This window comes from Sceloporus occidentalis, unplaced genomic scaffold, assembly GCF_023333645.1.
Source record: "Sceloporus occidentalis isolate IW3139 unplaced genomic scaffold, rSceOcc1.0.p SCAF_47, whole genome shotgun sequence".
NCBI classification, from domain to species: Eukaryota; Metazoa; Chordata; class Lepidosauria; order Squamata; family Phrynosomatidae; genus Sceloporus; species Sceloporus occidentalis.
The window spans coordinates 4,106,277-4,119,706 of NW_028317027.1; the positions used below are offsets into that span (position 1 = coordinate 4,106,277).

Consider the following 13,430-nt stretch of genomic DNA (forward strand, 5'->3'; position numbering starts at 1 on the left):
TTCATACACATATTCAGAGTCATTGTTATTCAGATCTACAACTGAATAAATATGAGAAGATGGGGGAACCCTCAATGTAGCTTGCAGGAGACCCCAACATTTTGTTTTAAACATTTGACTAGGCATTTACAGTTAATAGTTGCAATATCCTCTGACTACACATACTGTATATATGCAACACTTTTGCTCAACAACATTCTAGCATAAATACTACCTGCGGATGTGACCACAAAGTGTATAACTGAAGAAGCTTAACAAAATGTGCTTTTGCGGATATGACTTAGGAATACTGATAAAAACCACACATTATTTAATGCAGGAAGTGAAAGGAGGTCAAGTAGGTTCTTTAGAACTCATTTCAGCTGCAATATGATGCTATTTCAACACTAGATACAAACAGGCCAAATGTGTAGGCAGGATTCAAAAATTAGTGCTGGTGTAGAAATATGCATCAGGAAACTTCACGTGGTATGCATGAATCTCAGTCAGCTTTTGTAGTGTGTTTAACGTGTATTCTGTGTATCTCTCTTGTTCTTTACTCTGTTTAAACAAAAATGTTCATGAACAAACCAGTGTTGCAGAATTATGTATTAACTGGGTTCACCTTAGGACATGGAGGGAAGGAGGTACTAAGAAGGCACAAAATGGGGAGGACGGAGGATAGATTTTAGAATGGATCAAGCACAGGGTATGACATCGTATCCAGGCATTCCAGGTTAGAAGAATGCACAGCCTCAAGTAGGTGGTACTGTAGACCAGTGGGCTTTGGGACTTGAGCATTCAGTGGGGTCACATAGCACAACATTGTGTGACCCTGTAGTAGTCGTATTAGGAAGTGGACTCCAATTGCATGCAAGCAGGGCTAAAGTCAAGCACCACAGCAAGTAGAAATATAAACATGTGTGAATTTGTCAGTGGGTTGCACTGAAGGGAGTGAATGTGTGTATACAGGAAGAGGGAAAAGGAGCCTGTACTTGCCTCTAGGCCAGAAGGTGCCAGTCCTCCCCTGGAAGGCTATTATTCCTCTCTGATTCTCTTATTTCCCCAACAGGCCCATTAAACAGCAGTGCATCAGGGAGCTTTATTGTTCCATTTATTGACACAACACATTTTTTAAGCTTGATTGATTAATGTCAAATTACCTTTGGTTACAGTCCCACATTGGGTGTAAATCAAATATGTCTCGTACTGATGTGTGTTATTACTTTTGCTCTTAACTTTCATTTCCCTTTTATAAGATATAGGAATTGTCCATTGTCAATGGAGGATGGAATGGAACCTCCAACCACTTTTTTGTATCATGTATTTTTTTGTGTTGTAGTCTAAAGCTTAATTGCAAAACATTTGTGTTTGTTGCTAATCTCTTCAATCCTGGAGTGTAAAACTTGCATTTATTTGTAGTTATCCTCTTCGTTGCTTATGTGCAGCTTTCTATAGGTATATGTTGTTAACACATTTGCGGTGAAGACTGTGACCAAGGGGATCCTGGAAGGCAGAAACCTCTGTGAAAGCGTAAGGTAAAGTTTTGCCCAGATACCCAAAGATAATACTTTGGTCTCATTAATTCATATTTCATTTCATTGTGATACATTTTGTAGAATATTTGAGCTTTCTAAACCGTGGGTTAACTCAATTATCAAAAATCCTATATTAATATCCTATATGTGTTATCTTTCATTACATGTCCCTAAAGAACAAACCATGGAAGAGGGTCAAACTAAATAAATAAATATGAAAAATGAATTATTCATTAGAAAACTTAATTAAAAGGGTAGTTAGTCAATAAGTATGTGGGAAGTGAGAGAAACATTGTGACATTAAGTGAATTATGACAATAATATGCTTAGGTCCTTTACTTGCATATTTTTAAATCTGATTGTACACGCACATAAATTGTAAAGTACAGCCTGTATTGAGGTGTTCTAATGTCCCCCGTGCTATGTTTAATGAATAAATCTTCATGAATAAAAAATATTTTAATTTTTATTGTTCTACAGTTTTTATTGTTTAGTACACATAAATACTTCATAGTCAAAAATAGTCAATTTTACTGAATCATTAAACATTCTGTTTAAACTAAAAACCAAGTTGCCCCATTAAGAGAGCATAGGAACACAAGAATAAAGCAATTGTACAGAAAGCTATTTCTCCCAAAATTATGAGATAATAATTCCAAATAGAGGACTGCATTGAGGAAAACTTGTGGGCGGTTTTGCTGGTGTTGCAGGCCGTCAGACACTGTACCTGCGGGTCCCGGGAATCCTGCGCAGTCGTGCAAGGCTGCCTTCGCGCTGCTCCCTCACAGCGTCTCTTCTCTTGTTCCGCCCAGGAACACAGCGGAGTCACGTGATGTGACATCACTTCCCGTGACTCTGCTTTGTTCCTGGGCAGAACACGAGAAGAGATGCTGTGAGGGAGCAACACGAAGGCAGCCTTGCGGGACTGTGCAGGAAATCTGCAGTTCAGGTAAGGAGGTGGACGTGATTGACCACATATGTGGCGGGCGGGATTAACCACATATGTGGCAGGAGCGGGCGGGATTGGACACATATGTTGCGGGAGCGGACGGGAATGGAACACACACTTTACGTGAGCGGGCAGGATTGGATAAAAAATCAGCGGGAGCAGGCGGGAGCGGGATTAAAAAAGCAGTCCCGCACAGGGCTCTAATTCCAACTGCTGTAGACTTTGGTCCTCATGATGTTCAGCTCATTAACATATTCACAGCTGTTGTAGAATAAATCCTCTGTACAATCAGGTGTTGCTGACAGGGCTGGATTAACCAAGGAGCACATGGAACAATTGCTCCAGGGACCCAGATTGGCATGGGGTCCTGAGCCACGCATCCAGTAGTAGTTTACTGGATTTGTAGTAGCTTCAGCTGTTCCACTGCTGTCATAAAGCGTCCTGCCTGTGACCTCTGGAATAATGTGAAGGACTGTCAGACACAAACAGAGAAGAGTTGGTTCTATAGCAGGTATGTATATTACTTGATTAATCCAGCACAGAATCAGCTCCTCTCTCCGTAGCTCCTCTCTTGTGTAGTAAAACTATGTTCTGCCCTACATTATATATTTTTTTAAATGTATACTAATATGAACATGGTGACAATGTAGAGGAATCTATTTTATTTTACATTAATTATGTTTTTATATGGAAAAATAGTTGGTGTCGAAGAAAAGAAGATCCTCTTTGTAAGGTTCTAAGCACCTTAATCTGGCATTACTCGCTGAACATCATGAGACAAATAGACCACAGCACAGTTCCAATGGTCAGCCATTGCTGTAAAAAAACTGTGCTGTGATTGAGAGTTCATTAGAATGAAATATTACAGAGTGAAAATTGTGCTCCTCCATTATCAGTTATAGTAAGTCATGGTTTACTCTACAGTTCATCGATATTCACTGTGAGAGCACAGCCCTTGAATGGTCAGTTTCATTGCCTTCTAGTATGTCATATTCAACACTGACATTGTAAGGCAGAAAACTCTTTCCAGCTTTTAATAATGAAAATCTTGGTTTAATTGGCTTGGCTGGCATTAGATACTGGATTTGTTTCCAAAATCGAGATTTCAGTGGACGGGACTTATCCCCTTCCCATTTAACTCTGCTGCTGGCCTTAAGTAGTTGCAGTGACTCTGGTATGGCTTTCAGTTCACTGAAAGGAGTACATTCAATCAAAATAACTTTAATCTTTCTTTCTACCAAAGCTTTGTGTAGTCCACTTTCAAGCTCATACAACACTTCGTCAGATATTAAATTCCGGCTCAGGAGTATGATTAGCCGTCTGCATTTTTCAAGGTATGAGTCCATGTCATCAACTATTGCTATGGGAAAAAAAAGATTAAAAAAGAACATTTTGATCAAAATGACTAATATCAGGTCTGCTTACACATGCTTACACATTGCTAACTTCAATCTATGTATACTGCTAGTTATTAATATTGTATCACTACAGCCAAGTAGATATTACAAAGATCAGTTTTCTAATGCATTCACTTATACTGAGTCATATGCAAAGTCAAAGTAGGATGAATATTTATGTGAGGTAGTGATAGTAGGAATTATCCATACAGAAGATACAGACTGGCACATTATAGTATAGTAATGCTTTGCATAAATTGCATAATTCATTCTGAATATGCATGTTTGCTCTTTCAAAGTTGATACACTGTTTCTCCCATTATTTCAATTCCCTAACGGACAGAATAATAAAATAATCCAAACAGGTGGTGTTATTCCGTATCTGTTGGTGAAGAGTGGATTTTGAAATATACCGTATTTGCTCGATTATAAGACGACCCCCCAAAATCTGAATATTAATTTAGGAAAAAAAGAAAAAGCCTGAATATAAGACGACCCTATAGGAAAAAAGTTTTACCAGTAAATGTTAATTCATGTAAACTATTACATTTTTTAATAAAAGCTATGATTGAGAAAAATATTTTTTTGTTTTTATTTCCTTGTATTTTCCAACCTGCCCCCCAGTTACGCACATCTGCCCCCAGGCTTGCCACTCCAATATGGCACTGTGGCCCATGATATGCCTTTTAACCCTCTATATGCCACTGTGCCCCATGATATGCCTTTTAACCCCCTATGTGCCACTCTGCCTCCAGAAATGCCTTATACCCCTATATGCCACTCTGGCATTTAGGGGGTTAAAAGGCATATTATGGGGCAGAGTGGCATATAGGGAGGTATAAGGCATTTCAGGAGGCAGAGTGGCGTTCAGGGGGTTAAAAGGCATTTCATAGAGCACTCTGCCTCCAGAAATGCCCTATTCCCCCATTTAACACTCCCCCCCCCCACACACACACTTACCGGTGCTTCCAATTTCCTGCTGTATACCGGGGCAGCAGTCTTCCTTCTGTCTCCCCCCCATTTAACACTCCCCCACCCCACACACACTTACCGGTGCTTCCAATTTCCTGCTGTATACCGGGGCAGCAGTCTTCCTTACGCTGCAGCCGGAAGGAGGTGTGGCTAGCAGCAGGGGTTGTCTGCGTCCATCGCACAGACCTTCCCCGGCTGTCAGAGATCAGAGTTCCTCGCACCAGCACCAGCACCGGTGCGGGGAACTCTGATCTCTGAGAGTCGGGGAAGGTCTGCGCGATGGACGCAGACAACCCCCGCTGCTAGCCACACCTCCATCCGGCTGCAGCGGAAGTTATCTACGCGGATCGCGTGGACGTCAACCCGCTGCCCCGGTATACAGCAGGAAATTGGAAGCACCGGTAAGTGTGTGTGGGGTGGGGGGGAGACAGAAGGATCCAGGTCCCCTGCAGCGGTGCAGGGGATCTGGATCTTAGTCTCATAGACCTCTATTTGAGGTCTGATTATAAGACTACCCCGATTAGAAGACGAGGGGTATTTTTCAGAGCATTTGCTCTGAAAAACACCTCGTCTTATAATCGAGCAAATACGGTAATTTAACAACCAGTATTTTTATTATTTTTATATTCTTTAAAATACCACATGTTTAATGATTGGTGAAAGTTATTGCTATATTTTGAAGAAAATTATGCAGGTTGAGAATCAACAACTTCTAGAATTCATCACAACATTCAGACTTTTAGATAGCCGTGAAATAATAAATATTTTGTAAAAAAATCTGTAAATGTCTCTTCTCTTTTAGGTGTGTATAATTAAACCACACTGCGGGAGATTAAAAGCCAGCCTCTGAAGACATTTGGTGATAAAACCACATTGTAAAGTGCAAAGCAGCCAAAACCAAAGCTGCAGCTGTAGTTATGTAAGGAGGTGAGGGAGGGAGAAGGTAAGGGAACAAAAGGGAGATAAGGAGTGAGCATGTATGTATGTATGTATGTTAGAGTGAGAGCGTATGTTTAAGTGTGTGTTAGCATGAGTGTGTAACTCTTTGGAATTACCAGCATTTATGTATAAATTTGTCTTAAAATCTGATATGATCTTCATATAAGTTACAATAATGAACAAATACAACTGATATCACACAAATTATTGAATTGTTCTTGTCCATATTACTCGAAACTAAGCAAACTTACCTAGCCATTTTACAGACATGGCTAATCGCTAACGCCCCATCAGTTGGACGTGATCATTCAAATGACTAATGGGTGATTTGTGATCAATAGCCCTCTTTTCTCCCTTTACTTTTGATCCTTGTTTTCTATCTCTTCTCCCCATTTCCCTTCCCCCTCTCCCCAGAGGACAATAAACCAGGAGATTCATTGCACTTGTCTGGAGATGAATCTAAGAGGCCTCTGTGATTGCAAGAGTGCAAATTTCATGTCTCAAGTTTCAGATCTATATATTATGTCTATAAGGATTGCAAGACCGCAGCCGAATGTGCCATATCAGGTTATAATGAGGGAATAAAACCCTTCCTCTCTTTTTATTTATTTTTTTATTAATTTTATTTTATTTCCCCACCCTTTCCCTAGACCCAACCTTTCTATGACTTATGCTATTGTAAACAAATATTTTTTTTATGTGCCCATGGGAAATAGCCTTGAGACAGATTGTATGCTTCAGTTTGCCTGTGGTGAAAGCAGGTTGTGGCACAATTATGGTGCTTTTGGTGATGTCCTGTCCCCCCTTTCAAAGATGAAGAAGATTTGGAAGTGGTCTGCAGAAGTTGAGTGTGAGAGAGTGAACATGAGTGAAAGGGCCTGTAGATTTCAGACAAAAGCTTAATGCTTTGTTTTCGTTCCACTTCGTGAGAGGTATGGCCTCGTTTTAGTGGCTTTGTATAAATTGCTGAATTTGCCAAGATTTGGTAAATTTGCAATTCGTACAAATCCAAATGCACAAGTCTGTTGGTTGTGTGTTATTAGCACGATCGTGTGTTTTGTGGTGAAAACCCTGGCAATCGTTCCACAATCCACACTCTCATTAGTCACATTGCCCATTTGCCTATACTTACCACCTCCTGGAACAATGTCTCTGTCAAAAATACATAACTTGTAACCAAAATAATTTTCCAGAATGCTAGGTAGAGTATTTAATACAGACTTTGTCTCTTCAGAGTCATTCATAGAATCATTCACATAAGATACATAAGCATCATACTCCTTTCCATCTGCAAAAAATAATGGTAACATTATCATTTGTTTACAATATAAATATTGTCCATGTACATTGCATGTACATATTAACCCATAACAAATCAATAAAAAACAACAGACACATAATCGTAAATTGTATAAAATTGGCCGTAGCTTTATTTAAATGGGTATAAGAGGCATTAACAACACAAACCATTTAATGTAATAACCAAATAAATTCTTATATATAATACACCAAATACAATCCGCCCCTTTTCTCAGCCAGATTGTGTAACACCAAGCCTCTGTCCACCTCAACACAGAGGCGACCTTTACCCCTATAAAACTACGACAATATAACATATTACATACATTACATTTAACACAAAAGGGAGGGGGGGTGGGACGCTCGCTCAGCAACAGCTCCTTGAAGATTTTTCTTGAAGTGAGTTTAATCTCACTGCGCGCAGCTTATTTATTTATTTTAGAATTGTCTCGCGCCGCGAGCACAGCTGATTGCACCAATCAGCTGTGCTTATTTTCCCACCGCACAGAATGCTCGCGCAAACGCTCGTGCTGCAGCACAGCTGATTAACCAATCAGCTGTGCTAAATAAACTACCTGCCCAGCAACCTAGAATTAGATTTAGCTAACCTAGCCCACCAAAACTTTATGCCATAACTTTCCTGACCTTTTAGTGACCCCTGTTATATAACGAATGTCCAGCAATGGACAATTAGCGCGCCGCTTAGGCAGCTTGCGCTTTCAATGTAGACTACACAGAACAGGAAGCTAAAGCTTTTTTTTTTTATCTCAGTATACAAAATAAATAATACTAATAAAAAGGAACCTTAAATTCAGAATAGTGTAGGTTTTGCAGATGTGAACCTGATTCAATTACATTTTACCTCCCGTGTCCTCATAAATTGATTGTCTAGTGGTAGATAAAATCCTTTGAGCAATAGTAATACGAATGACGACAATACAAATTACTTTTTTTTAAGTGTGTACTTTTAAGATTGGGGAGCTCCATGTAGAAACCAAGTATTTTTCTACAATTAAAGTTTTTTGACAGGTCATTGAATCAAACATTGAATCTTTAATAGCAGCCATATCTGTTTTTTTCTTGTAGGGGAAATACTGAAGTTACTGCAAAAGGAGCAGAATTTAATATAGAAACATAAAAACTGCTCCTATGGAGCTACCACTTTAGCATGCACATCAGGTACTTGTGAATTTGAACTTCTGTATTACTAAAAGAACCAATCACAAGTATGAAAGGAGGTAGGGGACTATATTTTTATATGATTATTTTTTAAATGAGTGGATTCTCCCCATGTATTCCCCAGATAGCCGTGTTTTCAAGTTGGCAATAACACCTTTTGTGCCAGTTTCATAAGTCTAATTAATATATGTACCAATACCATGTGAAAACTCAATGGCAGACATGCTAGTTGTCATACTAACCTCCAATGGTCTCATCAATTTGTCTCAGGCGCCGATATAGTAAAACTATTTCTATTCTTAATACCACACATAGAACGACAATGAGTACAATGCAGATGGAGCAAGTAATGGATACAGCCATTGATGTTGTGAATACTCCATGGGAAATATCTGGACTTTTCTCTGGAGGAAAAATAGACAAAACACAAATGTTTGTGATGTTAATATAAATAGCAACATAGTAACACCAATTAAATAATGTCTGCTTCATATATGTTCAATAAAGAATCAGAAATTATAAAAGTCAGTAAAGTTGGTTTGTCAATAAAGTTGGTTTAAATGCCCAAGCAAAGGTTAGGGCACTTTCCAGATGGCAGCATCATGGCTGACATCACCAGGTAATCAGCTTCATGCTGCAGTGACTCATAAGGTCTATAAAGACCCCAACTGGGTCTTGTGCAGTGTTACCCGGCTGACTGATCACACAATGTGCAGTCAGACAGTGTGTGTGTATACATGTGCTGCCCAAATGACAGATCGGTTAGTGGCAATGTGCGTTTCTCCCTGAGAGAGAGAGCAGTGTAAAATAAAGATATAAAAAAAGCACCATGACTTCCGGGAGGCGGGCCCTTGAGATGGCTGCTTTTTAATCGAGCTTCTCACCTTGCTTGAAAATCCATAGCCATCCATCATTCTACGACGGTGTTTTATGAGCATCACGTACATCATACTATTGATTTATTTACTGGGCACACGAATCAGGTTTTATTTTGTCCATTTTTTTTGCTTTTGGAGCTGCATTCCCCATTCAACGTGGTGTGGCCTGGAAGTCAAGGCCTCAATAGAAGCCACCGGCCTGGAGTGGAGACTTCTCCGCTCTGCCATTTTATTTTCTGCCTGCAATGGTACTTTTTTTTTCCCGCCGAGACCCGTCCATCATCTGCTCTGACCAGCTGTAGCCTGCGTAAGCCGAATACCTACCTTCTTCGTTCCGCCGTACTGCTGTGGGAGTCCGGTTGGGCCCCCGCGCGGTTGGTGGCGTTGTTGTGGGAACGGGAGCTGGAGCGGCGGTCTTGTTTGTCGATCACCTTTCCCGGCTCGCTACGTTGCAGACATCATACCGGGCAGTGGCTGCTGGACCACTAGGCGGACGCCTTGAGTGCGGCTACTTCCCCCGACTGGCCTCCGATTCATCGCTGCCGCAAGCAATTACTGGGATCCACGCTTCCATCTAGACCCTCGGTGCCGGTGGAGGACCGGTGAGGTGGGCCTACCCAGCTGTCCGGCAAGTACTTTGCATTTTTTTGGGCCTAGCTGCCCCTTATTTTTTGCTTATGTTATGACCTGGCATTAGTTAGATGGGAGTACGGGTGGGTTTTAGTTAGGTTGGGTGGTGGGGTTTGGGACTTGGGCTTTGCCACATACAGATCGTCTCCACGTGCTGCGCCATTAAGTGGATCTGTGACTCCTACTACTCTCCTGAAAACGGGACTTTATGCTACCTGTGTGTTGCTGCACCTTGCATCTAGATAGATAGGGGTTCTGGGTGGGCTATAGTTAGGTTGGGTGGTGTGGTTGGGTTTTGGTTTTTCTACTGTTTTTATGTTTATTTTTTAGTCCTGGTTTGGTTGAGTGGCTTGGGCCCGACTTGGAAGTGGTGTGCGTCGCATGTGAAGGAGAGCTACGATCAGCATCCAAAGCACAAAGCCCTACATCAATGTGACTGTACACGGACCACTTCTTTCTTTTTGACTTGCCACTTAGTTAGTTTATGGGTTAAGGTGGGCACTAGTCAGGTGGGGAGGCGGGATTTGGGCTTCTTTATTTACTATTCTTTTGGGGTTTGTGTTCAGATTTTCCTTTTCTCTGCTGTTGTTGTGATAAGCTCACTGTTTCTGTGATATATCAGTACATGTATATACGCTCGGGTATCTCATCCCACCAAACGATCTGTGCATAGATTGTGGTTTTGTGTCATACCCTCTTGTGTTATTCTATTCTTTCCTACTCTTGGGGGTGAGTTCCTCACGGCCCCTTATCTACACATGGAAAAATATATGGATCCAACATCTAAATCATCCACCAGACAAAGCAAGGCTAGAGACAAATCTACAGCGACCTTCAAATCGGGGCCACCTTCTGGGTCAGGTTCTACTGTAGCGGAAGGGCACTCCGTGTCCGACACCTCCTCAAAAGATCCGCTGACGGCTCAAGACCTTGTTGGTGTCATATTTCCACTCTTAGATGCAAAGCTTGAGAAACTGTCTGATTCCATCAATGCCGTGCTTGCTGAGTTGGTCTCTCAGGGAAAGAGGATCACTTCTCTGGAATCCAGGGTCTCCGACATAGAGGATGGGAACGTCTCCATGTCTGCATCCCTCCACTCACAGGATCATTTACTCACGTCATTACAAGACCGTATTGATGACCTTGAAAACCTCAGTAGACACAATAACTTGCGTCCGGTTGGCCTGCCTGAGGAGGTTAAGGGCACAGCGCTACAAGACCTTGTAACGACTTGGCTTCCAAAGTCTTTGGGCCTGGTGCTTCCTCAGGGTGAATTGGTCATCGAGAGAGTACATCGCATCGGTCAACTACCAGTTTCTGCCACGTCTCGTCCTAGGGCGGTGATTTTTCGGGTCCTCAACTATACTGACAAGGTCAAGATCCTGGACGCGTCACGGCTCTTTTTTATCACAAACACAAGCTGTTACTTTTCCAAGATTTTTCTGCAGCAGTAACGGTCAAACGACGCCGGTTCTCCGAAATCTGCACGGAACTTTACAACAAACGAGTGAAATTCGCTCTTCTTTATCCGGCTAAGCTCAGGATTACCCATGAGGGGCAGGCCTACTTTTTTGACACCCCTACGGCGGCCAAAGAATTTCTTCGTGCTGGATCCAGATCTTCTCCCTCTCCGGATGATAGTTGTGCGGTGCCTGGGGCCTCCCCCCCTTCTCCTTCTCGCTTTCGTTCTGCTTCTCTGTCTCACTCCTCTCCGCCTTTCTCCCCTAGGGCTCGAGATCTCTGAAACCCATTGGTATTTGGATATGTATCCTCTGGTTTACCTTTATTGGTTATTGTACACTGCTTTGTTGATTCTCGATGATTCTTATTTTTTTGGGAGAAGCATAGCACTTTACAACTGGTGATGTACGGTTTTATTTTCTACTTCGTCCGCTGGGCACTTGGGGGGGCTGGCTGGGACCCTCCTGGGCTGCCATTTCCAGGTTCATTTTCTGCCTTATCTTTTCCTCAGCGGGGCATCGGGTGACCTCCTGGCCTCGTTGTTATTGTGGTTATGGTGCAATCTGATAATAGCTGTGATGCGCCTTCTTCCTTAGGGATTGTATCATGGAATGTTGAAAGCTTAAATACACCTGTTAAGCGTAAAAAGGTACTTATCCATCTCAAACGAATGCACCCAGACGTTATTTACCTCCAAGAAACCCATTGGTGTGACCGTGTTAAAAATGAGCTGAAAGCTCCGTGGCTTCGAGCTTGTTACTCCGCTATGTATACTAAGAAATCTAGGGGTGCCACCATTCTCCTCTCTTAAAGGTTGCCCTTTGTTATTGAGTCCGAGATTGCTGACCCGGAGGGACGCTACATTATTCTTAAGGTTAAATTGTTTAATGAATCTTTTACTTTTGTCAATCTATACACCCCTAATTCTGATCAGCCCGCTTTTCTGGCCAAAAGTTACTCACTGCTTCTGGAGATTTCGGCCCCTAATGTCATTCTGGGGGGTGACTTCAATTTAGTTGCCAAACGTTTCCCTAGATGTGCCTGGGCCTTCCAGGCTGGATTACCTGTTCTTACCGGTGTCGTTTTTGCACAGGGTGAAGGGGGCCCACATAGGCCAAATAGTGATCTCTCATCATGCCCCTATCTGGATGGATATCTGTCTAGCTTCCCCGTATCCGGTGTCCAGTAATTGGAGGTTTCCTAATTATTTATACACTTCTGAAGCGTTTAAACAATTCCTGATTGCGAAATGGAATGATTATGTCGATGATAACCATGAACATCTTGACGACCCTGATTTGTTTTGGGGTGCTTCTAAGCCGGTTCTGAGAGGGCATATCATTGACTATGTTGTGCGACGCAGGAGAGAGGCCGAAGCTAAACTTGTCCAACTCACTGACGATCTTTCCAGGGCGTATGTTGCCCATAAAACCCATCTTAGTCCAGATACCCTGAAAAAATATAAAGAGATTAAATCCCTCTACAATACCTGGGTTACTGAAAAGGCACAGCTTTCTTATAATTATACTCGTAATACTTTTTTCCGCTGGGGCAACAGGTCCGGCAAGCTTCTGGGCAATCTTATCTGTCACTCTAAATCTAAATATCATACTGTAACCCGGCTTCAGGATTCTTCTCAATCGGTCGTGACCGACCCTGATAAAATCACTCAACTCTTTGCTAAATACTTTGAGGATTTTTATTCTTCAGAACCTAATGACCCTGATGAGGCGCTTCAAATGTTTCGGCGGGCTGATATTCCAAAACTGTCACCTGCAGACCGTGAGCGTTTGATCAAACCGTAAACCCCGTCTGAGATAGCCGCTGCTCTCAAGTCCCTTCCTAATGGCAAATCCCCTGGCCCGGATGGCCTGGAAGCCGAATATTATAAACTTCTCTCTACGTATCTACCGGCACACCTTGCTGATGTTTATAATGGATTTCTGCAGGGGAAGGTCCCCCCGAGGGATTTCACGGCCTCCCGTATCATAGTCCTTCCCAAACCACACAGGGACCCTACCTTGCTCTCCTCCTATCGCCCCATTTCCCTCTTGAACCAAGATCTAAAAATATACGCCAAGATTATGGCCTCTAGACTGCAACCTATTCTAATGAAATCAGACTGGATTTGTTAAAGGGCGCCACTCTACTCATAATATTAGGGGCCTTATCTCAGCTATTCTTACTGCCAAACCTACTAACAGTAAGG

General features: G+C 42.1%; 1 protein-coding gene across 1 annotated transcript; it reads right to left on the reverse strand.

Annotated features, from left to right (window-relative positions):
* Nucleotides 1-3,401: 3,401 nt before the first annotated feature.
* On the reverse strand, nt 3,402-9,667 carry LOC149289240 (interleukin-18 receptor 1-like). The gene is made up of 4 exons (XM_089490894.1): nt 9,595-9,667; nt 8,495-8,656; nt 6,907-7,062; nt 3,402-3,826 (listed from the first exon to the last, which is right to left on the reverse strand). Exons 1-4 carry the CDS (start codon nt 9,665-9,667, stop codon nt 3,402-3,404), a joined length of 816 nt encoding a protein of 271 aa, XP_089347020.1.
* Between the last annotated feature and the right edge of the window lie 3,763 nt (nt 9,668-13,430).